The sequence below is a fragment of the Lingula anatina genome, chromosome 3, assembly GCF_051362555.1.
Source record: "Lingula anatina isolate TDL-2025a chromosome 3, LinAna3.0, whole genome shotgun sequence".
Lineage (NCBI taxonomy): Eukaryota > Metazoa > Brachiopoda > Lingulata > Lingulida > Lingulidae > Lingula > Lingula anatina.
Genome location: NC_141769.1, coordinates 15,945,351 through 15,972,662, shown reverse-complemented (window position 1 = coordinate 15,972,662; position 27,312 = coordinate 15,945,351). Strand labels below are relative to the sequence as shown.

The 27,312-nt window shown below is 38.7% G+C and overlaps 2 protein-coding genes and 2 long non-coding RNA genes across 4 annotated transcripts in view; 1 reads left to right on the top strand and 3 right to left on the bottom strand.

The window, feature by feature from the left end:
- Positions 1 to 519: 519 nt before the first annotated feature.
- LOC106178545 (5-hydroxyisourate hydrolase-like) lies at positions 520 to 4,195 on the bottom strand. The gene is made up of 4 exons (XM_087009754.1): positions 4,023 to 4,195; positions 2,830 to 2,969; positions 2,375 to 2,510; positions 520 to 1,815 (listed from the first exon to the last, which is right to left on the bottom strand). The coding sequence occupies exons 1-4, from the start codon at positions 4,077 to 4,079 to the stop codon at positions 1,726 to 1,728; spliced, it is 423 nt and encodes a 140-aa protein (XP_086865880.1). The 5' UTR covers positions 4,080 to 4,195; the 3' UTR covers positions 520 to 1,725.
- Positions 4,196 to 4,795: 600 nt separating this feature from the next.
- On the top strand, positions 4,796 to 7,533 carry LOC106178546 (uncharacterized). The gene is made up of 2 exons (XR_015333318.1): positions 4,796 to 5,289; positions 6,469 to 7,533. It is a non-coding gene; the product is annotated as an uncharacterized LOC106178546 (long non-coding RNA).
- Positions 7,534 to 8,604: 1,071 nt separating this feature from the next.
- On the bottom strand, positions 8,605 to 10,177 carry LOC106159822 (uncharacterized). The gene is made up of 3 exons (XR_002886338.2): positions 9,741 to 10,177; positions 9,038 to 9,092; positions 8,605 to 8,722 (listed from the first exon to the last, which is right to left on the bottom strand). It is a non-coding gene; the product is annotated as an uncharacterized LOC106159822 (long non-coding RNA).
- Positions 10,178 to 10,785: 608 nt separating this feature from the next.
- LOC106151447 (inverted formin-2) overlaps positions 10,786 to 27,312 on the bottom strand; it is a 29,597-nt gene continuing 13,070 nt past the window's right edge. The window contains exons 2-14 of the mRNA XM_087008612.1: positions 22,100 to 22,215; positions 18,788 to 18,947; positions 18,354 to 18,529; positions 17,603 to 17,682; positions 16,420 to 17,402; positions 16,043 to 16,185; positions 15,405 to 15,569; positions 14,874 to 15,131; positions 14,157 to 14,335; positions 13,762 to 13,882; positions 13,257 to 13,421; positions 12,892 to 12,982; positions 10,786 to 12,628 (exon numbers count right to left, since the gene is read on the bottom strand). Of these exons, the coding sequence (XP_086864738.1) occupies positions 11,571 to 12,628; positions 12,892 to 12,982; positions 13,257 to 13,421; positions 13,762 to 13,882; positions 14,157 to 14,335; positions 14,874 to 15,131; positions 15,405 to 15,569; positions 16,043 to 16,185; positions 16,420 to 17,402; positions 17,603 to 17,682; positions 18,354 to 18,529; positions 18,788 to 18,947; positions 22,100 to 22,215 (3,695 nt within the window). The 3' untranslated portion in view covers positions 10,786 to 11,570. The remainder of the gene's footprint in view (positions 12,629 to 12,891; positions 12,983 to 13,256; positions 13,422 to 13,761; positions 13,883 to 14,156; positions 14,336 to 14,873; positions 15,132 to 15,404; positions 15,570 to 16,042; positions 16,186 to 16,419; positions 17,403 to 17,602; positions 17,683 to 18,353; positions 18,530 to 18,787; positions 18,948 to 22,099; positions 22,216 to 27,312) is intronic.

The window sequence follows — 27,312 nt, the reverse complement described above, 5'->3', positions numbered from 1 at the left end:
CTTCTTCCACAACAAAATTGTTGTAGTTTTGAGACCGACTGCAGTGTCTAACTTAGCGCTTTCACCGTCCTCCTACAGCCTGCATGTTGACTAGCCAATGTTGGGAGGTCTTAAGAAATTCTCTGCAAAATTCTTCACTTAAAACCAACAATTTCCTTCACAGAATATATTGCTATAAGTCGCCAATAATTAAATATGTTTGGGTTTTTGAAATTTTCTCATACACAAAAATCACAATGACTTTTTGTTGAACAGACAAACAAGAAAAAATATTCGACTAGGGCGTGAGATATACAAATCATTGGTCATAGTCCCCATCTTAGCGGTCCTTTGTAAAGAATAGCGTAAATTATAGCGTGTCGAAACAACCTGGAAAAGGAGTTTCCTATTGAAACAGAGGGCAGATTTTTATAAAGGCATTTCCTATTATCTGTCTCTGAAAACTTTAAATAGTACCTTCTAATCAAATTAACACTGTAATGTATTGAAGCAACAACAAGATTCTATTTATAAATATAATAAAAGTTTATCATTCATCTTCAAAACAACCACTGAAACATTATCATTACATCTGATTTTTAATACCTGTCAACAGTTGAAAATGGTGGAAAGTATATTTCTAAAATAAACAAACCTTTCCATAACTAAAACCAAATGAATAAAAACCTATGAGTAAATGCAGAATTCCAGTGTTTTTCAACTTCACATAATAAGTTTAAAAGACATTAACAAATATCTCTTCCAAATCATGCTAACCTTACATTACTTTTTATTAAAATTAAACATATAACAAGGTGATGCAAATCAAAGGTGAAGAATGAGAAATTAAGTTTTCTTACACTACATGTTCATCATAACACCAGGTATGAATATACTAATGAGTTTGACTCAATTTTGTACTAAAATATTAGAATTGCACTTAATAAAGTTCCTTTTGTAATGTCTGTAACATGTACAGTGAAATGACCCTTTCAAAAAATCTATATGTACTAGTATCTCTACCTGTGTATATCAATACACTAAAGATTAGATCACAAGTTTCAAAGATAAATTTTCAAAAAATAGAAGTTGGTCACAAAATTAAATGCTTGTTGCCAGTACATGATATCACTATAATATTAAATGACAAGGAACAATTGACAGTGTACTGTATTCTCTTTAAATGCTCGTGGACCCCTAACTGATAATGTATGAAGTGAAAAAATAGCTTCTCAGAATCAGTTTTAAAAAAAGGATAAAATACATATTTGTGATACCATAAAACCTTCCTCAGTGTCTTGTCACATGAAATACCGCAAATACTATATAAAAGCAGTACTGGTGAGGGGCACGGATCTGGGTTTCTCTCTATCTAAACTTCAGTTTCATTGTATGTTGAAGGATGCCTAGGCCATGAGTTGATCAGGGAGGAGATTTTTCTCACTATCTGCTGACTTCTGACTTTTTTGGGGCCCAAATATCATTGGCCTAGGCGGTCCATGGAACCCCATGCCATATTTTCTAACTTTTTCCCTGATTTATGTTCCTGGTTGATGTCCTTGCTTTCACCTTTAAGCACTTCAACAGGTATGACTACGTGAATTCTTGAGATATAAAGCAAATTTAGAAACAACAAGTCACTTGATTAGAGACTAAAGCAGATGTATTCAAGGACATCATTTTAAACTGATTCTTAAAAGCAGAAACTATATTTTCATTACTACATTGTGTCCTCTTGTCCAACTTTTAGCTGCCTCTATAGGTTGAGTAGCCATAGGGACTGAGGAGGAGGGGCACATGATAGTGCTGCTGGGGGTCTCTGATCTCAAAGACAACCTGAAATTGTATCGATAATGCATTCTTGAGTCAAACATTTGTTGTTGGAGGCAGTATACTGAAGTGATACATGTATAAAGTGAAATTTCTGTAAGCTATACAAAATTTCACAAATATATGCCTCAGGGCTTATTCCCAATGAAGCTATGAGTCTACGTAGATTGATCCAACTCCCTGGGGGCTCTTGCTGAATGCAATCAGATTAAAAGATTAACATACCTCCTCTTTGTTTCAAATATAGTTGTATAAATACCAGCTTTTCTGTATTCTACTCAATGCCAGGAGGAGGCAGGATATTAATATGTTAATCTGATTCCACCCAGCAGGAGCCCCCAAGAAGTTGGATCAATCTATGGACCAATAGTTTCATTGGGAATGAGCCTTTAGTTTTACAAGTTCTTTTTTTAACTTTCTTGACAGGGTGAAGAAAACTGAAGGAAAAACTTATGGCAGATTAAAAAATATATAAAGCTATTCACCTTTAACCATAGCATACTTAAAACTTGCCTAGACTTATCTGGAGATTTTCTATAAAAAATGAGAAGAAATAATGACCTACCTCAACATATGGATAGAATCCCTCTACCCCAAGTTGCTGGAAATATCCACCAGTATTAAAATTAATCTTGTATGTTCCTGGAACAAACTGATCTTGTGTAAGAAGTCTAGGGACTCTGCCATCACTGTTTGTTGAACTGAGACAAAAAAGGGAAAAAAAACTGAAGGTATCAACTGTATTCTCTACAAACAATTAAACAACTCAGTAAATATCCAGTCTAAGCATCCACAACTGTTACTTGATCTATTTTATTTATCAAACTTTATTAACTGAGGGTAAAAACTTGATAAAAAATGAGGATAAAATATATCATCCTTGTGGCCCATGGTTTCTGTACTTACTTAACCAAGGGACTATTTATGTTGTTTGACTTCCAGCAGTTAGTCTAAAACATAACGACAAACCATATATCTTCCTACTCTTGGCATCCCCCCCCCCTTCCAGATCCTACTAACCTAGTGATGAGGTCAGTCCACTGTCCATTCTGACCTTTGATGGACACAGTCAGTTCAAGATTGGCTGCAGGACTTCCTCGGGCAGTGTCCAGCACATGAGTGGTCAAGGGGTTACCAGACATTGTTATAGCTGGTTTTACCTGGAAAAACACGATACGGATGATTTTAACAGTGTTGCAACATTAAACTTGGGAATAAAACAACAATATAAGCGGCAGCTAGGTGGGGTACATGTGTGTGTGTGTGTGTGTGTGTGTGTGTGAGTGAGAAAGAGAGAGATTTGTGTCTATTTCAAGTGGAGTGCGACATTAACTAGGGTTACTATTTTTACCCGGTAGGCTACATGTATATGAAAGGCTTAATTTTTCTGTCACAAGGACCATATAGATAGCGGGAAATTGGGTACTTTTGTAGTATACCCCCCCCACCCTGTAACTTCCTGAAACTTTCATTTTTCAAACATTTTTTTAAATTGTCTATTTCACCTATGTCAAAACTGTTGAAATAAAATGTTTTTGTAATTACCTGTGGTCTTTTTATTAGTTTTAATCACGTTTAATCCAACCCATTGAAATACAATGTGAAAATTTACAATGTACCCGCAGTCAATAACTTGGCGCGTTTTCGTTGGCTAACTCTACCTTATTTTATGTGAACATAGGATTGATACATTGTATACTTGGACTTCCTCTGTGAAATTATTATGAGCTACTTGTTCACATAAAATTACCTTAGAGTTAGCCAACGAAAACGCGGCAAGTTATTGACTGCGGGAGTAAATTGAAGATTCTAACATTGTATTTCAATGGGCTGGATTAAACGTGATTAAAACCAATAAAAAGTCCACAGGTAATTACAAAAGCATTTTATTTCAACAGCTTTGACATAGATGAACAATAAAATGTAAAAAACTGTTTGAAAAGTGAAAGTTACAGAAAGTTACAGGGTGGGGGGGTATACTACAAAAGTACCGGAAATTGTAGGGGACTTCCTTTCATGTCTGAAAAGACTAGCACATAAGGGTATTTACGCGTGGCCTTTATATTCATTAACCAACAGAGGTGACAGCCCAGCCACTTGACAGTTCGGTATGTGTCTGGGACCCACTAGCACCAGCTAGACTGCAAGTACGAATGCAAGCTGCAACTCAAACCTCGAGACTTGGTTCGTGCGCTCTGCAGTCTTCCACCTACCTCTCTACATCTGTCAGTCAAATGCTTCCGCAGGACCTCCAATCGAACTTTACTCATGTATATTTCTGATCTCAAAATATGTTTGAATCAAACGGTATAACACAGAGAAATTTCGCTTATGATGTCGTACACGTGAGGCGGAAGTAGGGAAATCCCTATTTACGCGCATGCGTACTAACGCATGGTTTTGGCGTAGTTAAAATGAATTTGAAGGCGCGCAAACACATTCGAATCGAATCTATATTGTCGCAAGGTCTACTTGGCATAGACGTGACGAGAATATACAGATATATATTGACTACAGTACACAAATGCTCAAAGGACATCTTTTAATACGTTACAAAAATAATTTTTTATCATTGGCCCTACATTTATTTTTAGGCTATAAAACTGTCGAACGGATATAGTTTTAAATACAATTTAGAATTGTATATATCCTTGCAAGATATTTTTCGAGGTACGGCTAGAGGTAGGCAATAGTAAACAGTAGGGTCTTTTTCTTATATATTTTTTTATTTTCTAAAATTTTTTAAGGATAGTAGGCTCCAACTGTGGTATCCTATAGTAGGCCTAGGCCTATTTGTTTGATTGAATTTTGTTATGGCGTAATTTAGACAAAAAGCTTCAATATCTTAGTCTACTGGTTTTTATTTATTCATTTATTTAATACAACCAGAGAGCTAGGATGAGCTATTTTAGGATACTTCATTTTCCTCTATCAGGCCTAAGTTCGTAGCCTGTAATCTTTTTTTTAAATAGATGTTCCATGGATTCTAGAGAAAACAGGCCTAGACCTCTAGGCCTCATGATGTTCGAAACAGAAGTGAAAGGACCAAAGGCCTAATGGAGTCACAAAGACTTCCATTGTGCACAGGGCATACAGTGGCGGATTTAGAGAGGGGGGTCAGGGGGGGTCCTGACCCCCACCCCCTTCGGTTTTTGAAAAATATATCACACCAATATCCCCCTCTTGAAGTTAGACCCTGTTTTATCCTCTTTCGTGATGGAGACTTATTGTGCCTTCAAATAAACCAGACTATAATTCAAATGAAAATGATTTCAACAGCAACCCCCCCAATCAAAATGTGCTGAACCCGTTGTAATTTGCATAACAGTACTTCGCTCAGCGCCTACGTGCGCACTACTCGTATCTTCTTGACTGGTCACTTGACAGCTGCACACAGTGAGGACAGGACGCTGATATGTGTGATGAAGTCGCAGAGCCGGAATTTTCATTCAGCTTCGAAAATTGTAAGAAATTTGTCATGTGAGTAAAAGCTTTTCATGTTTCTTACGAGTTCAAACTACCAGATAATAATTTCTTATCATTTTACTCGTTGTAAACTTTAATTTGGCCTGAGTAGTTGACTGGATTTGAGAAAAGTTGCATAGTGTTATTTTTAAAAATCTTGAAAAGCACGTGCTGCCAGCAAAACACAAATAATAATATGAAGAGAGTTATATTAAATATAGTTTGATTTTTGGTACCCAGATGCTATCACTTCAACGTCACTCACTGTACGTAATAAGGCCACCTGAACACATTCCGTATTTTAAACACTTCCATAGTACATGAGCTTGATCTCAGGCCTACCCAACTACCAGACTCGGCACATAAGGATCCTGAATTAACCGGTATATCGGACCACACAACCTGTTTTCAAGGTGTGTGTCAGATTGCATTTCGGAGTATCAGTCAGAACACCGACAGGATGAGCCCGCGGTCGTCCTACAAAATTTGTTCTGGGGTATGATACTCTGAAATGCGATCTGACACACACCTTGAAAATGGGTAGTGTGGTCCGATATACCGTATAGGAACCCAATTATGACGTCATCCGTAAGATGACATATGTGTAAATGTGAAATAATTAAGTCACTGAACACTCAAGATTTTTTAATTAGCCAAAAGAATGTATGTAAGGCAGTATAAGGAGTTTTGGGTGACAATATCCTTAATTCCTTAGTCTTTGACTGGGTTCCTATACCTAGATCGATCTAACAGGATCGACCCATCTCGGTTTCTATCTAAATTGCTTTTAGCATTTAAAAGCGGCTTAGATGTCTGGCACGCCTACTGAAGCTGCTAAACAATGATTTATTTAAGTTGATTGCAATTTAGCGAGAATTCCCTCGGAGATGGATCGATCCACAGTTAGTACAATAGGGCCTGGAAATGGTCTCTTTACCTTTTAAATGCATTCCAAAAGTATTGGCTGCATTATTTCTTGTGATTCTTCTTATCGTGAAATATCATTTTTTTTTTTAATCTTGCATACAAACCCCGTTTAGTCAACTTTTCAAATTTGGTGTTCAGTTAGCCTCAGTGTGATTTTTTCGGCATGAGCAGAGTTTTTTTTATATTTCAGTTAATCTAATCTTTATTCGGATTCTCTGCTCTCGAAAATTGAAATATCGCTACTTTAATGTTATTTTGATATTTCAGAACTGCAAACGCCTATGTCGAGATCCTGCAGAGTGCACGTGCGCCTGACTAAAGCTTCCCTGGTCTCCGAGACGCATTTTAAAATCTGCCGCAGATCCAGATCCATTGACACCTCAGATGCTATATGTTGAAAATTGTACATGATCTCTCTCTCTCTCTCTCTCTCTCTCTCTCTCTCTCTCTCTCTCTCTCTCTGATTTTTAAAAAAAATACATTTTAACATATTGAAACGGTGCACTAAGATCGATCATGTTCTCTTTAGAAATTATACTTAAAATCTATCCTTTTTGTTTATATTATACCCTAGGGATTGATCATAATATTTTTAATTATACCTTAGGGCATGCTCTGTACAATCCAGTTTCTTTTTAAGTTCATATCATTGTGCAATAATGCAATTATTAAAGTGTTTAAAATGGCATGATGTTATTTTCAGAGTCTTTGCAAATCACAAATTTCAAAGTTGAGAATAAAAACGCAATTTTCACGACGTTGAAGATCGGGCAAGATTGTATATTTAGCCAATCAACTACCTCATCATCATATTATTATTTGCATTGTATAAGTCATTTTTTATTGTTAATATTTACACTTGTGAATGACGATTTATGAAAATAAATGCGGTTTTTGGGGGTAGTTTTTTATTCAATCTCAAATACAAAGAATTAAAGTAAAATTGATATGTACTGTAGTTTTAGAATTTATACTTTTGTCTACTTGGAATGCATTTTTGTTCTCCAGATTAGACCTAAAAGCGCTTTTAAATTTTGTAAATGAAAAATTTGAAATTAAAACAAAGCAGTTTAATTATAATGGCACAAATTATTAATGAGTAAATTCTGTCGGTGCCAATTTTTAGATTTATCATTTCGGGTTAAATTCAAACGGTTAATATCGCCTGTCGACCTATTCTTTGTCCAATGAATCCAGTCCTGTTCAAAGACTGTTCAATTTCCTAATTCTTTTATTATTTGAGCACATGAGGCCTCCAGTAAATATTTAATTGTTTCTTCGTGGTTTTCTGTCATTAAAGATGTCATATAATAAATAATACATTGAAAACTTGGTCTTTGCTCGTAGATTGAAATGAATGATACTTGTATGACTGCTCTGATATGGGTGAGAGAAAAAAACGTCTAGTCTTTGGGCGCGTCTATCAAATTTGAGGGGTGAAAGGTGGGACAAGTCCATTCGATATGAGGGATGTCAGATGGGGCGAGTTCGTTCAATTTTAGGGGTAACAGGTGGGAAGAATCCATTCCATTTGAGGGGCGACAGGTGGGGCGAGTTCATTCCATTTGAGGGGTGGCAGGTGGGACGATCCCATTCCATTTTAGGGGAGTCAGGTGGGGCGAGTTCATTCCATTTTAGGAGTGACAGGTGGGGCGATTCCATTCCATTTTAGGGGTGGCAGGTGGGGCGATTCCATTTTAGGGGTGACAAGTGGGGCGATTCCATTCCATTTTAGGGGAGTCAGGTGGGGCGAGTTCATTCCATTTGAGGGGTGGCAGGTGGGGCGAGTCCATTCCATTGGAGGGGTGGCAGGTGGGGAGATTCCATTCCATTTGAGGGGTGACAGGTGGGGCGAGTTCATTCCATTTGAGGGGAGTCAGGTGGGGCGATTCCATTCCATTTTAGGGGTGGCAGGTGGGGCGAGTTCATTCCATTTGAGGGGTGACAGGTGGGGCGATTCCATTCCATTTAGGGGTGACAGGTGGGGCGATTCCATTCCATTTTAGGGGTGACAGGTGGGGCGATTCCATTCCATTTTAGGGGTGACAGGTGGGGCGATTCCATTCCATTTGAGTTGTGACAGGTGGGATGACCCCATTTCATTTGAGGGCCGGGTGACATGCATGTTGCTACAAAGAAATTTAAATGTCATGTATAGTATGCAAGATTGTAAATTTGTACTAAATAATGAAATTTATATACTTTCAGCGGGCTAGACCTTAAATTTCCAATTTTAGAATTTACAAAATACTGTCTATAATTACAAAGCTTTAAACAATTTCAATTTTAAATATCGAACTGAATTGAACTTGAAACAGTTATCACAAATCTGTAATTTTCCCCCTTTCCCATTTTGATATTGCTGTACTGTGTTGTCTATATCAATATGAAAAAATAACGAGGAATTATAGAAATATTTATTCCGATTTGATATAAGAGATACATGAAATGGAGCATGATATATGTTAACCAAAGACCTTGTTGCTTGCAGGCCCATGTTGCACAGTTTCTATGCAGGCTTCTGAAATGACAAAATAACGCATACAAATTTTGATCAAACCTACAGACTGAAATCAATTTGACTTATTTTAGAGAAGCGCAAAACATATAATTTGAACATTTTTCTTTTAAGAATATATGAAATAAATTACACATAACTTGGATGAAAGTACAATCAAGTTTTAATATTCATGTAGTTGGTCGTGTAAAGGAGGGCCAGAATACGGCACACTGGAGACGGTAGTCAACCGGCGTAAAACTTTCATCTGTAAACCATCGCTTTATGAGCAACTGACATGTGCGTGAACGTATGTTGTATTATATTAAGAACACTTACCTTACAATGACAGCTTTGTCAATCTTTAAGCAGAAATGGATTGCCCAAGTGTAATCTGAAACAATTAAGACGACTTTAGCAGCTATGTGGACCCTTATTCTTGTAATGATAATGATAAAATGATGTATTTTAAAAGTTGCTAACTTTCCCAGGTTAAATGATCAATCCATCACAGAACATAAATTTACCCTAAAGAAATCACTGAAAACCATCGTAATTGTCTTCGAAAGCGAAATGTTAATTAAATTTGACTTTAAAATTGATGTACATCTTGATAGGGTAGACTTCTCCTTATATCCAAAACTCTGAACTACGACAAGTAATATTATCTAAATGAATCAGTCTTCTTAATGCAGTCATGTCTATATTTACACGAAAACATTTTAAATTAAGTCACAAATGCGCTTTTAATTGCCAGGGGTCATACAAAAAACTTCATACGTGCAGAACTAAATATAGCTAGTTTGAAATATATCAAGCAAACTTATTGTTTCATCAATGGTCAGCTGATAGCACCATTTCTCTTGTACGTTTGTAGTCCCAAAGCATTGTAACATATTTTGACATTGTGAGTGCATACAAGTAACGCTGGGCATAATATTACAACAAATCGCGCTACTAATATCTACAATAAATTTTCTCTCATTCGGTTGCACTTGCGTTTTATTGAAGGAGGTTATTGAAGAAATAGTGTTATACTTACCATATACTTGCTTCTACGTCTTTTTAAAGCTGAAACTTGTGAATTCACCACACATAATGTTACGTCTTCACTCAACTATGCCCAGCTGCAGAGTGAGAATTCAGCTCGCTCTATGGCGGGCAACTTATTGTTATGCAAATTACAACAGATTTGACCCATTTTGGGTGAGAGGTTTTGGCTAAAACTGCTCACAAATGTTCACTGTCAAAATATTTACAGTACATTTTTGATGCAACTGAAGTCCACTTGATGTTAAAATATACCACTTTACATGGCCATTCTAACACCTTTTCCCGAAAATGGTATTTTGGGAAATTGTCTTTGCCTACTGTTTTTTTTCTGTTTTTTTAGTACGAAAGCCTGCAATTAGTGGCGGATTTAGGGGGAGGGGTCAGGGGGGTCCTGACCCCCCCCCCTTCGATTTCCGAAAAAAATCACACCAGTGGTCCCCTCTTGTAATTTGAATTTTGACTAGCTGAATCATATAGTTCTAATCCGTGCCAAATATCATCATTCGCCCTCTCCCAAATTTATTGGCCCCTTCATCTAGCCCTTCAGCGGGCCCCGAACCACTCGACATGGGGGGGGGGGGGGGGGGGGGGGGTTGGCTTCGCATCAGCAGACCTCTCTTCAAATAATCCTTGATCCGCCCCTGACAATAACCTAAAATTACGCTTTTTCTATTCAGTTATCTAGAATAAGGACCTAGGGCCTATGCATCAAGACATTGTGGGAAATCTTTTTTATATAAATGTTGCATGGGTTCTATTCACCTACTTAAGATCCTCCACATTTACTTTGACATGCCCGTGTGACAAATTCTGCCACAAATCAGGCCTAAAGTTAGTAAATTAAGAGTCGAAACAGATCAAGGAGTTAGACCGCATATTTAAGACCAGACATAATAAAACCTCTTGTTGCAGTTAATTTTGCGATCGATTAATTATGTGCCATGTCCTAAAAGTTTGTGAATTCGGGCCGTGCAAAATTCAATGATTGGTCTAGAAACGTAAATTATTGCTAAGGACAACTGAATACGTAAATTATGTTTGTATAATATTTATTTTCCAATAATACCCATATTTTAGTAACTGTCACAAGCAATTCTTTAAATACTAAAAACGTATGCCTCATGTCGTGTAAATGTGTATTGAAAAAACGTATTTTAGCAAAATAAAATGCACCCTGAAAACGTTCGGATCTGATTTTGCAAGGCTAGATAGAACAGTTCGTATACATAGGCTGCTACAATTACCAAAGCCATAGCATACACGTACAAGTATGAGACAAAACATCGTGTAAAACCAACTTATAAATTATTGATGTTTACTGTTCAAGCATAGCTTAGTACAGCTCATTGGCGTTTAAACAAAATATACATTGCACTCCCTTATATCGAGAGGCTAAAAAAATGCACCGGACCTAAACGGTTAAATTCTCAGAAATTACCCATTAATATTCAGTAACATTGCACCTTAAAATAAAATCAAAAGATTATTAGTAAATAGCGTCTTTAATATTTCTGCAATGAAGGCTATAAAATGCAAAATACAAAAAGGTAATGAACTGAGCGTTAGTGAGTATAAGGCAATTTGAAAATGATTCCCAGCTGCTGTAATGTTATGATCTTCAGCAAATGACGTTGATGATATCGAGCTGGACGACGTGGCTGTCTGTTTCCTTACAAAGAAACCTTCCTCTTTATAGCGGAGGGTCTGCAGCTTTACGTGCTGTACTCTGAGTTGTCCGCTTAAATAAGAAAGAAAAAGGCAAAAAGAAAAGCTCGAAATATTGCCAGTCGATCATGGTGAACGTTTATTTCGTGGAAATTTAACATTTACTACCACTGACGTCTCCATTTATTTCAACACATGGCTGCTCTTGGTTGTTTTCTTTCATCAATTTTTCTTCGTGTTCATTATTTTTTGAAGTGGCAGTGTGTAACGCATTTGCATTAGTTTGCTTGCTTTTTTCTGTCAATGTCTCTTTCTTCTTTCCCTTCTCGTCCGTGTCTGACTCTGAAGCAGATGAACTAGAGTCAGATGAAGAACTGGAATCGTGTGAAGACGACTGAGAGGGCGTTGGTTTACCATTATCAACTTTAACCTGTTCATTTTCGGTTTTTGTATCTGTAGATTTATGAGGCGGTCCCTCTAACTCCGCGGGCAAAGAGTTGGCAATATCGGAACTGGCCGGTAATGCAGAACCATTTTCACTTTTTACGTGTGCGCTACCCTTTTTTTCATGTTCTCTATTTTGAGATTCAGATTCAATATTATCTGCAGATTCGGGGGCACTTTTGATGTGTTGTTCTAGGGTATTGCTGGCAGTATGGTTAGCATTGTCAACAGCGGCAGCAGATATCGTACTTTCACTTTCGTTATTAGGAAGAGATGACATATTTGCTGTCGTTTTCACATTATTTGTACTTTCACTTTCGTTATTAGAAGGAGATGACACATCTGCTGTTGTTTCCACATTACTCGTACTTTCACTTTCGCTTTTAGGAGGAGATGACACATTTGCTGTTGCCTCCACGTTATTTGTTGGCGCCTCTTCAACATCAACAGACACCTGCTTTGCCTTTTCTGGCGTTGCGTCCTTGTGTTCCACCTTGTCATCACCATCCGCTTTAGGGCTTTTATTTTTCTCCTCAGACTGACTTTCCGACTGCGACTCTTCAATGGCATTTTCCTTCTTTAACTTTGCTGCGTTCTTGGAGTTTTGCTGCTTCATCCTGCTAATGCGTCTAGACCTCGGGCTGCTTGGAGCTCCAGAATCCGCCGCGGTCACGCTGTTGCTCTTTCGAAGGGTGAAACCACGACGTATGTCCATGAGGAGTTTGTCCACTATACACGTCTCCTCTTCCTGAGGAACCACGACTTTTCCTGAAATGACACGAGTAGAAAGTTGATGTGATAGAAGACTTTTCTAAAACTCAGCGTAGGCGTAATTATATTTATTTAAATAAGCGACAGTATAATCTATATATGTTTTTATATTCTACCTTAATAAGAATACGTCATATACCAGCTGAGAATTATGTACACAATTCTATTTGTGCTGGATACTAATATCATCGGTGTCAAAACAGTCCATTGTGCTTAATGATTCATACACCCACCAGTACTGCAGTAAGGCAAATACAAACCTCCAGCTTCTTTTCGCTTTGCCTCCATTGCCTCTCTCTCTTTGCGTCTTTTTTCAGCTTTAATTTCCTGCAGTGCTCTCTGTTCATTTTCCTGAAAAAATATTGGAATATTTACACCGGCCATGTATTTGAATTGCAGGTTAACTCTGTTATTGTTTTCAAATTTATTGAAACCGGTGATAAGACGATATTAAGTTTTGGCGATAAAATTAAATTCGTACCCCTCCTATACATGCCAAACTTTCTAACAAACATTTACGCAACTGAGGTTTAAAATCCAAACTACATGATGCTTATGGCTAAGTCACTAAAAACAAATAAACGCCATACTCAAAAATCTATACGATTTCAGATATCTAATTTACCTTGCGGCATTCGATTACTCGCTCACAAAATGTTTTAAAGTTTCCCAAGCATTCTTCCAGCTTGAACGTGCTTTCGTTTTCGCAGAAATGTTTGCCCAGTTTCAGTGTAAGCTCTTTTATTTCTTCAAGCGAGGCCTTCAACTCGGTGACGTCCGCAGTCGCTGTCTGAAATTGTAAGAAATTGACGTGAGTACATCTCCATTCTTGTATGTAGATGTTTGAGAAAAGGCTTCAATTTCTTAACAACTTGTTTTAAGATCAGCTACCCCCTGCATGTTAAGCTAGTATTTTTGGTATTTTAAAAATGTACCATATTTTATCAAGTTATAACCTCTATTATATATCCTTGAATATACAAAGGTGCCTACTTCTTCTTATAAATCAAAAGACACTTGTCGTTTTTAGAAACTTTTCTCGTGTTAAACGAATCTGTAAAGTTCAGAAATAAATGTAAAAGTGAAAGCCAGTTTAATAGTAACGGCTGTGCTACTGTGAGTACATGTACCTGTACAAATTTTTCGAAGTTGTTTTTGATGTTCTCCGGTGCATTTTGGAGCTGTGTTCCCAGCTTGTTGACACTGCTAGCCAGCTGGTTAACTTCCGACGTCATGTTGTCCACAGAGAGTCTTGTGGTAAAAAAATACAGAATTTGGTTAGTTACAAAATGAACAGACAATTGCCAACATCTGCACATTAAAATAATTGTTTAACCTCTTCAACTCACGCGCCCGCGCTCGCATACGCACACAAGGACAGATGCACGAATCCCGTTATAACAGGGCATTGTGACTCACAGTGCGAAAAGGGACATCGTTACATAATATCTTTTAATTAAATTAGCAAATATTTAGTCTCATCTCTTTCTTTTCTACACAAAAACGGCCAACGTTGCCCACGAACCTGCTGGCAATTTTCAAAGTTGCGACCAGATCTTCAGCAAAGTTGATCACTCCCTCTTCCTTCTCTCCCTCCTGGACCAAGTAGTGGAGGAGAGTCATCCTCGGCTTGTTGGCTCTAGTATCCGTCAACTTATTGAGGGAGTTGATCTTAAAGCCTATAGCATTCCCAGCATGTTTACCCTACGGAAAATACCAACCATTTGTATGACTTCGTTACAGAAGTAGACCGGAGAACATTTTACAATGACACAGTATCGATTGCAGTTCTATCTACTTTTAAGAAGAAAGCAGGATGTATTGACTGGACAAAGTGTTATGATGACAAAGCTAACGGTGGTAAATGCCGGTAACGGCGACGATAATGGTAGAGAGAATAAGTATATCGATACATTGGGCAGGCCCATGGCCAGCAAATTTAGAGGGAGGGGGTCGTTTTCTGAAAAATGGACCTTTTGACCATAAAAGCCTCAAGTACATAGATCATATTGTACCTAGAGTGGACCTTTTCCCAGCAAAAAGGGTGGTTCTTTCAAACCCCCGAACCCCCCTGGCTACGGGCCTGTTGGGTATAACAGGCCTTTTTTCATTAATGACAAACGAATGAAAAAGAGAAAGACCATATTGCTTGGACTGCCGCCAGAAGGCCTCTCTTTTAATATTGCTTAATTTAGCTTAGTAATTACGTAACAAATAGTCTCTCTATCTCTGTTATACTTACGGTATTCATAAAATTCCCGGCCTCGAGCACTACCCTCAGGAACGCTTTTAGACTAGAACTTTCAAGCAGAGAAGTGATCGCCGATATCATGTTCTTTATGTCTCTAGCCAGGTCGTCTCTGCTTCCGGCGAACTCCTCCATTAGCAGCATCCCCTCCAAACTGATCTTGTAGCCAGGGACAGCAACCAGGAGGTCGTAGTACTTCTCCGCGTTACCTAGCAACGCCCTATCACCGCTGAATGCCTTCAACATTTCAATCTGGAAATATATTTTGGTGATTTATCGACAAGAGGACGTGAACTATTTTGTTATATACCCTAGTCGTGTGGGAGTTACTGGATACATTACATTAATAAGAAACTTTTGCATATAAAAAGCAAAGATTAAAGGGACGCCGATTCGACACCCTTACTAGGATAAATCTCTGTCCAAAAGCACTAAGATGATCTTTCATTAAAAGGTATTATTTCTTTCTGTTATTCCTCTCTCTCTCTTACACACACACACACACACACACACACACACACACACCTCGTCTTGCTGTGGCAGGATGTTGATAAGACCCCGGAGCTTCTCTGCCCCAATTTTACTGCCGTCCAGACTCTGGATCATCTTGATAACTTCCTCGTTTGGTGCACGGAATTGCTTCAGGAAAATGTTGATATTCATGCTCCGTTTTCCATCCAACAGCAAAATCTAAAACAAATATATACCACAAACATATACCACTGACAGAACGTCACGCTATGGGCTGCAACAGGCTATGTAAGGCCTAATAAAATTTTGAATTAAAAATTGTTTACTGTGGACTGGGTCTCTAGTTATAAATGAACTCAGTGTCAAGCATGGTTGTACGCCTATCTAAGTAACTTGCTGGATATGGTGATCGAGTACCAAATTAGGTCTTATCATTGCAATGACAGACACGGGTTATGAATGAAAATAGTAACGATTTGAATACATGTGCGGTCCATTGATCATTTTTGTATAAAACTGTTGGGATTCTTTTCAAATTATGGACAAATAATGATATGTGGTGGTGGGCCTCTTTTAAAGCGATACAGTGTTTATCGGTAATAAGACCGAGCAGAAAAGCCACACTTTGTCACAGTCACGGAGTTTTACAACGTTTCTTTCACGTGTGCTTTAATGGCGATTTCGTGAACTACCTCTTTCGGTTGTTTTGGTTTGACTTCCTCTTTTGGTTTGCTCTTCTCGATCTTCTTTTGGGAGAACAATTCCTCTATTTTATCGAAGTTCAGTTTGACTGGCTCTTTTAAGTATATCACCTCGTTCCACACGCTGACTTGCCCTAATGAAAAAAATCAATTCTAAATTAGTCTTTATTGAACATTTCTATAAACTGAACTAAGATTCAACAGTAAATGACACGCAGCCTTCTTGTAATATTAAAGATTATACAAACACGTTCTTTACTGTAGGCCTACTACTATGAAGTAAGTTTGAAAGACTTCACAGCTTAAGTAGTAATTACCAGTATAAAATCTCAATCAAATAATTCTCAAATCTATGAACAAAAACGTACTCGATATCGTAGTGTTTGGCACCTTGGTCCAGTTGAAAGCCCTCATGGACATCTTTGGCGCGGGCAACGGCGCCATACTCGGGGAAGGGGCTGCTGCGTATGTGTTGGCACGCTGTGGTATTATCAACTGGCCACCTGGAAGAGGCGGGGGTGGGGGCGGGCCACCGCCACCAGGGGGTGGTGGAGGTGGCGGAATACCAGAACCAGGGGGTGGTGGAGGTGGCGGAATACCAGAACCAGGAGGAGGAGGGGGTGGTGGTGGTATGCCAGAACCAGGTGGGGGAGGGGGTGGCGGCGGTATGCCAAAACCAGGTGGAGGAGGAGGTGGTGGTGGTATGCCAGAACCAGGTGGAGGAGGGGGTGGCGGCGGTATGCCAAAACCAGGTGGAGGAGGGGGTGGCGGCGGTATGCCAGAACCAGGTGGAGGAGGAGGAGGAGGTGGTGGTGGTGGTATGCCAGAACCAGGTGGAGGAGGAGGTGGCGGGGGAGGGGGTGGAATGGCAGAACCAGGAGGGGGAGGTGGAGGGGGTGGAGGAGGTGGTATTGCACTAGCACCTATGCCAGGTGGTGGCGGCGGAGGAGGTGGTGGAGGACTGAGAGTCTGTCCTGCCGCTGGTTTGGGCGAAGTAGGTGCCATACCGGCGGTCTCCGTTCCACCCACTTTACATCCTGGAAACACGTTCACCGCCCCTGGCATATTGACGGTCGTTGGACTGGCATTCACAGATATAGTTTCAACTTTATCCACAAGCTCCTGGAAAGTCTTACGGTCCTCTGTTGTAGTCACAGCACCATTGGCTATCACAGGAAGATAGAGATCGGTTTGCACCGCGTGGTCCTCAGTTGGGCTCCTCACCAAACTGCCACTCCTATGGAGCTTCTGTTCTTCCAGAATGTGGTCGAGTATTTTGTCTGCTGACTCTGGCCTGTCATTTAAAACGGCGCGCTGTACTACGCGCTGTAGAGTAAGCCAAACCATATCACTGAAAATATATGGGATGGACGGTGTGTCTTCGTCAATATTTGTAGTTTGGAAAGAAAATGCTTTCCCCAAAATTTTGTGTTAAGACAAGGATCTAATCAAACAAAATGCTTAGAATAATAATAATACATTAGAATAATATTTACATGTCTAAGCAGTTTCCAGTTTTTCATACTTTTTTCACGATAGAAACAAACAAACCTGTCTTGGTTTTCATCATCAATTTGTAAGAAATTCTGAAGGATGGATAGTAAGACTTGAGCCTGGGGTTTATTGCACACCTGGAAGATATTTAATACATCTTTTACTGAAATCTGCATATCCATAGGACGTTATTTGTTCTATGGACACTGAAAATGAAACAGTTAATTAAGTAAAGTAAATAACGAGTGAACCCTCTTCAACAAGACCAGAAAAAGACAAATCACTTAATCACTTTCCTAGGAAATATCATGACGATATCTTCATGTAGTAGAGAGGAAATGGTAATTGCATCAGGGAATTTGGAAAGAAAAGGGATCAAAGGAAGACAAAGAAAAAATGTGCTAAGCAGTGCTAAGTGGATGGGATATACAGTGTACTCAGTTGAGAGCTTCATGTACCAAGAGGCAGAGAGATGTGGAGGGGACTGACCGCCAACGCTATGCATATGAGGCAGGGCACATGGTGATCAAGATGAACCCTGGTACTGTACAATGTTAATGGCGCTTTTCTTATTACCACATAGCGTGTATCTTTGAATTTAGCAAGTTTCATTTCGAATTTGTTGACAACATGCAATTACTGATACACAATTGAGAGTACAAATGGCACATGACAAACAATTAGAGAAGTAAAAGAAACAGGCGTTCTAGAAATGTCAAGTAAGGCATCACATCAATTTAGTTTTTCCCAAAGGTCGTGGCAAATTTAAATAGTTGGAGTTTAAGCTTAAGCCTGCAAAGGGACTCACCCTTTGAAAGACAGCGTCAAACACCTCGCGTGGGTTATCAAGGTCCATTTCAGGATGTTCTTCAGACATGATCTCGTCGTCTGCTTGCTTTTCATCATTGAAAACATCCACCTGCACCTGTAGATCTTCCACATCTTCGTTCTCGTAATCGTGGATGATGTCCAGCAAGTCTAAGCCTGTAAAGGATGTCAAAATGTGTAGCACAAAAACTTGTTACATAAGTCGTTCTTTCAAAATAAGCCAAACTATTTAAGGTCCTATTACATAATTTATATGTTTTATGTCTATTAATACTTCCCTTTCTTTGCCATTGCATACAACACGAAAATATTGGCCTACCATTTTGTAAATATTTCAAAATAAGGCACTTGCCAGCAGTCCCTCTTGAATTGACAACAAACTTATATAAATTTTTGGCGAGGCCGCAAACTTACCTATGAATTCATTTCTAACTCTGACTCTTTCCTCCAGGTCTTCTGTGGCCACGAGGATACAGTTGACCAAGGCGAGGAGAGTGGCCTTATACGGGACGATCTCCGCCCTCTTCATCTCGTAGATGATCACGCTGAAACGATACCGTTGCTTCTTGGCTGCCTGCAATGATAATGGTACAGACTTTATTATGTATAATATGTTGGGGTAATAAACCAGTTCAGACAAATAGGTTAATACATTTTGACCTCTCAATTAACAGTAGACACTGACCGATATCACGTTTTGTATTTAATCGTATTATTGACTGTTACGTGTCTGTTTTATTTAGAATCCTTTTATCACTACAGTTCTTGGACACATTCAAAACAACTAAAACGTTTGAAAGTATCTTACACCACCTAAAATGAGAATTCGTATATTGTGCTATCTCTAAGCAATAAGAAGTTCCATGAGTCTCCTGAGGAGTGACGTTTACGAATATCACAGTGAAATATTTGAAAATCTGCATGCGTAAGATGACGACTTATAAAAGATGCAGAAATAAAGAAAATAAGAAAAAATACAAAAAAAAAACTTTGGCGGTTTTTCAAATGCTTAATGTAATTACAGTCACTGTATGTTTCAGTATTCAATCACATTCAATATCTTGCACCATGCTAGAGTACGTAAAAAAGTCAGTGATATGAATTTTGGCAGTATATAAAAAAACCGACGGTATATCTAGCCATAAGCAACACTTTCATAAGTGCATATAATATTGCTATGTACGATCCAAAGTATTTTTTCTAAGCATTTTTCTCTTTTTTTTTCTGTGTGTTCGACACGTTCCCTCCGGTAATAAAAAAATTCTGAGAAAAGCTCTACGAATCGAACGTTTTTTGTTCTAGTGATAGTTTATCCCCATCCTGAATTCACTGCTGAGTTATTGGCCGGTTGGGATATTACAACACAGGTCTGAAGTGTCCCATGCGAACCCTTACCAATTGCGACTATTTCATAGACCCGCGTCAAAAAGCCGTTCATAGACTCACGCCCACACTGAAAGCCAAATTGAAATGTCGCTGAAGAGACAGACTACTCTCGTTTTAGCTGTAGGAAAACCAAAGTCATGGTTGACATAGCTTGACATAACTCAGACATCTATGGCATCTTAAAAAATTTGGTATTCCCACAACAAATTATTCCCACCAGAGATAAGAGTTTGGTCTCAAACAAGTACCGCAGTGGTCAGATATTTAACCTGTCCATAAGTAAGGGGAAACTTCTTCGTTTCCTTGACATTTTATTCAATGTTCTTCATAAGGCACCATGCAAAGTGGTTTTCATACTCAATTTTTTTATATAACATATATCAAACACGCTTTGGCTTGGATTTGCTACTAAACTCTTTCTCTGAACATTGGCTTCAAAACATTTTCTCTTTCCGTTGCACCGTATTAAAGCAGAATTGCAAGCGACTTAGCACGGTCTAACATTGCGCGGGTATTGGTTCCATTGTAATTTTTAAATGCTGTAAACTGACCGAATCCTCGAGGTTGTTTAACAACCTACAAACTTTAAGACCCTTTACTCACAACCCCAAGCGTGTAATGAAGCAGACGTAAAAGCGTCTCCAAAAATGAAGCATCACAACACAAAATAATAGCTATTAGAAAGTAATGCTGAACTTAAAAAATACGCTGAAAATATAAGTGACTCTAAAATACTAAATCACATACTTACCGCGACCTTCTCAGAGATAACAACAAAACTGCATAGATGTACATGTGTGATTATACGTTCAGTTTTATACAAATATCGTTAAATCACTATATTTGTGTTTTTATTTAATCAAAGCGTCTGTGCTCCTTTTTCTCTCGTACTTAACATTATGTGACGGTGGTTTGTGGGAAGAAAATGGGGTCGCATGATCAAACTAGCATCTCTCAAACCATCAAACTAGGATCTCTGTCTCCGCAAATCAATGTATTATAACATTTGAGCCAGAATTCCACAACATTTTTATGTTTCTGCACCTTGGCGTTTTAGTGGAAGAAAAATAAACTGGTTTTCACCTGAACGGTGCTCAGAGTAAAATAGTCATTTGCGGAGACGAAGATGCCCCTGGTTTTGAGGACAATTAGCAAATTTGTCGCGTAAAACCTTGACTTGGACCCCATTCCCATAGCCACCCTCAGTCTACGTGGATTGACCAAACTCTGCGGAGAATCTCGCTAACTGCAATCAGCTTAACTGAATGACGCGCTTCCTCTTGTTTCCAACTTACTCGTATAATCAACAGCTTTTCTGTATTCTGCTTAACGCCAGAGGAGGCGTGTCATTCAGTTAAGTTGACTGCAGTCAGCGAGAGTCCCGCAGAATTGGGTCAATCCACATACACCGATGGTGTCTATGGGTATGGGGCCAAAGACGACCGTGAATATTGTCACAGCGCACGTCTTCAGCCAAGGTTCAGAAGCTGACTGTACATTGTGCAGACTTAGCGAGGAGAAGGTAACCTAGTAGCTCTGCTTCCAGGCCAGCAGTAGCCCAGCATAATACAATCATAGCACCAGAATTGAATTGGAAAAATTCTTAATAAAGTGATAAGTATTATACTCACCGCTACCTAATTGTAGAGAAAACAAATCTTATGATTAGGTTGTAAATAGCGTAATACAAAATAGTTTTTAAACGTTGGCTGATGGTCCGATTTCATACGCCAGTAAAATATGCATGACACTGTTATTTAAACAATCCTTTACTCTGTGCTTAATGAACACTTCAAGTGAGTATTTTTTGACATTTCTATATAATCAGTATAATCATTTTTACCGAGACAGCAGCTTTTGCTTTTGCCAACATGCAAATGTGACAGGAAGCAAACTACACAGCACAAAGAGATGCATGTAGGTAATGCAAGTTGCAAGCAGGGCGAAACATCAACGTCAAGACCTTCGCCACATGTGCTTAAGCACAAGGACGGCACAAGGGGGGGCAGCAAGGAGTGTCGTAAAAACCGAAATCACGTTACTGGAAATATCCAAATTGGTCTTGAGGAATATTGTTCCTTGGCAGTCATAAAATGCAGCAACCTGCTGTTTACGGAGGGACTTGAGTGAAAATAGGGAGTATCAGTAAAGACGCAGGTTTTTTCTCATAATTCGGCGACTCAAGGACCGAAAACTCCTTTTACAAGAAACGTTGTAGACTTGTTGACATTGTAATGTGGAAGACACCATAAATACCTAAACTCATAATTTCGCCATATCCTTTTTCAGTTATTTGCTTTATTCAGACAATCTAAACCTTTATTCAAAACGCTTTCTTACCCTGTAAAACTCGAGCGCGTCCATGGCAACGCCGTAGCCTTCCTTTGAGTAGACGAATAACGCGCTGAAAAGCTCAAACAGTTGCTTCTTTACCATCACATTATTGGTGTCCAATGCTGAAGTAAAATGAATGGAAAAGAAAATGCAAATGAAAAGTGATTTTAAAGTCACAACAACTGCAATAAGAGAGCAACACAGCTGAAACAATGTGCAACAGGCACTAATCAAAACTTAATCATTATAGTATAAATCTCAAAGTTACTATAAATACTTTTCTTTGAGGATCACACGAATCCTGCTTTACCAAGAAAAAAACAGACCATGATAATGTTACAGCTTAATTCATCGGCATTTCTCAAGGGCTCGCTCCAAGTAATAACAAGAATCGTGCCTAGACGAGCCCAGACATATTTATGTAATGCGTTCTGCAGGTATATTTGTCATTTTAGAAAGCAACCTAATATGCGTGATGTTATCATATTAATGATATTTTAATAGCCACTTTAAAGAAAACTGCATATAGTGTTCGCGTGCTTTAAAGGAACATAACATATAACTCCATTACACTGAGTCATACGATGTGGGTTTTCGTAGGACATAATATTTGGTTTTAAACATTAGAAGAGCTGGAAAAGATTTTGCCATAAAACAATTCCAACCGCTGCCCTATGAAAACCAGTGTTGCCGTATCCCACCCACTGCAGTGAGTGATCCATGTTAATGTACTGGTACCAACGCGGAATGGGTGACAAGCCCGACGAGATCCTCTGAAACGTGACTGTCGTTTTAAATGTGCTATATCGCCTACATTCCCGACCCTACCAGAACACTGTGTCCCTCCCAAGTTTTATTAGAGGTATTAAAGCGCTTTAAAGACGAAGTGTTTCTGCATAGATATATAAACGTTGTTTCACTATCCATAAAGTGTGTCTTATATAACATTCAATGGATATCAGTGACACATGTCAAAGAATGGTATTGGTTCACTGATAAGAGCGGTGCATGTGGAGTGGGCTCAGATGGACGTTGAATTGAATCACTAAGTTCACTTTTCAAAGGGAGACTTGAGGGCCCATTCCCAAACCCTATCGCACTAACTGTGGATCGATCTATCTCCGAGGGGAATCTCGCTATATTGCGACTTAAGCGGCTTAGATGTCTGTCGCGGCTACTGAAGTTGCTAGGGGGTAATTAATTATCGTTAAGCAGCTTCAGTACGCGTGCCAAACATCTAAGCCGCTTAAGCTGAAAGCAATTTAGCGAGAAACCCACCGGAGATGGATCGATCCTGTTAGATCGATATAGGTATGGGAACCCAGTCTAGACTCCACTTGGTATCGGTTGAATCTTCCTCCTCTTGCAAACACCAAGAGTCGAAAACGTAATAAATGCTTTATTGCTATTTTTAATGAATATCTAGTAGATTCTGTCCGGATAATGAGGTTAAAGATATGGCAAAAATAGGATTCAGCGCCATGTAAGTACTCTCTCCATTTACAAGTCCTGTTATACACATCACTTTATGCCACTTTATGCCACATGGGTAAATAGTTACATTCATAACATGACACTGTATAAAAATCAATGAATGAAAAGTGATGTATTACAATAAGCAATTCATTTACTATTGATAATTTGACTTTTAATTCCATAGCTTTTCTTCGTTTACTTTATTCACTTTTTGTTTTTAATTCTAATAGGTTGTTCCGATGTTTGTTCATTTCACCTATTAAAAAAAAACTTGAAAATCAAATACGCTCTGTCATGATCTCGATTATCACAGCTTCATTTGATGGATGTATTGCAACTTGCCTATTTTAAGAAACATTTCACGTTACACTTTTCCCGTCATTACTTGGAATCAGAATGGTACTTAGGGACATTTAAAGCTGTTCTATACCACCAAATGCATGTAGATGCATTCACTAATGTTTCAGATAACCGCACGTCTCCTCTTAAGTGATAAAGTGGTGTTGAGCGTTAGTTACGCAGCTATACATGAAGAGACACGAAAACGCCGCCAAGCTATATTATAATAGTAATGCAAAAGAGGTCTGTAGCCGAGCAATGGCGGATAGACAAATCATGATGGGTCCGTATTCAGATTGGTTTTACGATTAAAATTCCATGTTTTCAATTTGCATTGAAAATAAAAGATAAAGTACTAACTGCTCGTACTTTTTGTTTTGGTAATGATAATTTGCATGTTGCACAATATCATAAATATGGCAGTGATACCTTGATATTAATTTTGCATGCACTTAATATGTTTTGTGTATGCATTATTCAAAAATCGGTGTGTGAAAAGAAGATCACCAAAGTCTTTAAAATTAACCGTATATAATCCTCAACCCATGCAAGATGTAAGGAGAAATTCAATGGGATTGGCAAATAATATATGATAGCCGCTGCTCCGAGAATTGTGCCTTTATAGTTTAAACTATTTTAAACGTATCTAACTGTTACGGAAATAGTGTCAAGTCTTAATTTAAGAAAATATAATGAACAAGCTGAAAAGGTTTATTTTGAAAATTGGCCTCTCCTTGACACTTAAGCTCCATTGACTGCAAGATCCAATATGGCACAGTTGTCGACGTGACTTATTAACTTAGCTTTTGGCCACACCATGCTTCTCCCTGCTAAGCTGGTTGCTGACATTATTAGCATCATTTTAAGGAGACGTGTGGCGTTATCTAAAATGCCTTCTATCTCATGTATATATGGCCAGTGATCAAAGCTCAACCATTGACAATCCAGCAGCTAAGCTCGAATAGTACGTAGGCATTAACGATTGGATGCAATGGCAGTACATGAGCCAGTCACAATCGATGTAAGTTCACTAATACTTCATTATCTACCGATGAAATGTCACTGAATTGCCCATTAAGGCAGAACAAGTCCCTCGAGTCTCTATCTCTTGCCATATAATGCGTAAGTGATCTGACCCGAGTTCCGGGAGACGCTTGCTCTAGATGCTATTTATTAATTAGATGTGCAGCACAAACATAGTGGTTTTGTTTAACAAACACAATGAGACGGGCACGAGGGTCTTCCGTTGCAAGATTCAGAAACGCGTTATGAAACAAGTTTGAATAAAAGAGAATTGCTATCCATGTATATCAGGCTGGTTAAGGCGTAGTTGGAATGATCCATGATGCCTGCTAGACACCCGAAATAAAGATAGTTATGATCAAGGGCTCATTAAAGGACAGAACGCGTTACATCAATCTCAGTTTAAGTGCTTTTGATAAAGTGAAAAAAGGAGAGCGCTTTGAAATTAAAACAGGCAGGAGTAGAGCGGTAGTAGAAATGGATTTTATCAAAGCGTGATCAGGTCGATGAACAGCGAGCTACAACCAACTCCAACCAACTCCGTCACTATTTTCCCTTTTTTACAGAGAAGTTAATTGAAGCGGGCGACCACTGCAACTTTCGAGATTAGAGACCAATCTCGCGAGGACTGAACCATTAGCACATTGTGTGCGTTGAGTTGACATACGAGGCACTATTAACTTTAACTTCACATTCCATGAGGCAGGAAAACATAACGAGAACAGTAAGCTCAAATGAAAACCTCACGAGGCGGGGCTACTACCGACAGTGTGTGTTGCCTCATGAGTCTAAGCAGTCTGAGTCACTGAGTGTATCGCCACACATTTAAAAGATTACACAGTCACCAATGATAAGAAAATCAGTTTTAGCAAACCAACAATGATTTTTGGTTAAATCGATTATTCATCGCAGCAAAATGTAGTCTAATACTCTAAACGCAATTGCTGTGAGTAATAAAATAATGATTTAAATACACTGATCAGATGTAACACCAAATCTGTTAAATATTTTATAGACCTGGGTCGGGTCTTTTGAGGTGCAGAGAAAAATGGCGGGATTTACATATCCTATTATTCTTTACGAATCTAAACAGACTCAGGCTCATGACAGCTTCCCTTGGCCTCTCTCCCTATAAGAAAATCTACGTCGATTTAAGTGAAGGTCATAATTTCAATAATGAAGATTGATCATCGTGATTGTTTATGTGGGATCGAAGGTTAAAGCGAATTTTTATGCAAAGGCTATTTCAAAGGACATTGGAGTTATTGTTGTACGTTATATGTTCTATTGAATGATCTCTAGTCGAACTAAATGCAACTAACTTTGATCTAAAAGGATTAAAGAGACATGCCTAACTTCTAAAGTTTTCACTCCGTCCGTAACAAATAACTGAATTTTGTCTAAAGTGTGCTTTAATACAACAGTTTTAACATGGTATCTGATCTACAGGTGCCACTGTGCTAGCAGCCTATAATAATGGAAATAGCTTCTTCTGGTAACATCTTTTAAATTACAACCTTGTACATGATTCCATTTCAATAAAAGAACTTTGTGCTAAGTTTCATTTTGCTAGTTATCGGCTATATATAAAGGAATTTTAAAATAATCACTAACAGAACGCCAAATAACACACATCCTGAAGTGCGTTGGATTTCCAAGAATACTCGGTAAAATGTCATCTCCTCGGATTGGTACGTTAACGCGCTGACATATCACGCAAACAAAGTAAAACATGGATGCAAACGGGAAAGAACACTAGAGCATCAAAACAAAATCTGCCCAACAATGGTACTGTTATGTAGAATTTCCTGCAGGACACCGTGCGTAACAGAGGTTTCAAGACGGAAGTGTCTAAAATATCAATATCCCCTGGAACTTCCAGCTGTATCGGTCTGTCGCTATGTTAGTAATGCACAGACAGGCACTTCTTTATAAAATAACCGTGTGTGCGCAATGTCTCTCGCATCCTTTCCAGAAATACAGGTAGTAAAATATAATATAATAGTTATGACCTGACTATAGTTTTTCATAAAAGCGGGGGCTTCTGCTCATATATGTTCCTTAGAAGGGGGTTGGAGTGAAACATATGATATTGTCAATAAATTGACTGGTTAAAATTATATTTTGGCGCTCTGTCGAGTTGGCATCATGTCAGCCATGCCTTGATACTTTGACTGGGTGACAACAACTATAGTACCTTGCCTAGATGACACCATGGCAACCATGCTTTGGTACAGTACCATTGTAGGCTAATAATACCTATACTGCAACCACACGCCAGTGCCGTGACTGCTGGAAATCATGAAACTAACGTGTTGTCGTTTAATGATATATCGGTTTCAGCACATCCACCTTCTGGCAATCTCGAAGCTTGTGCTCAG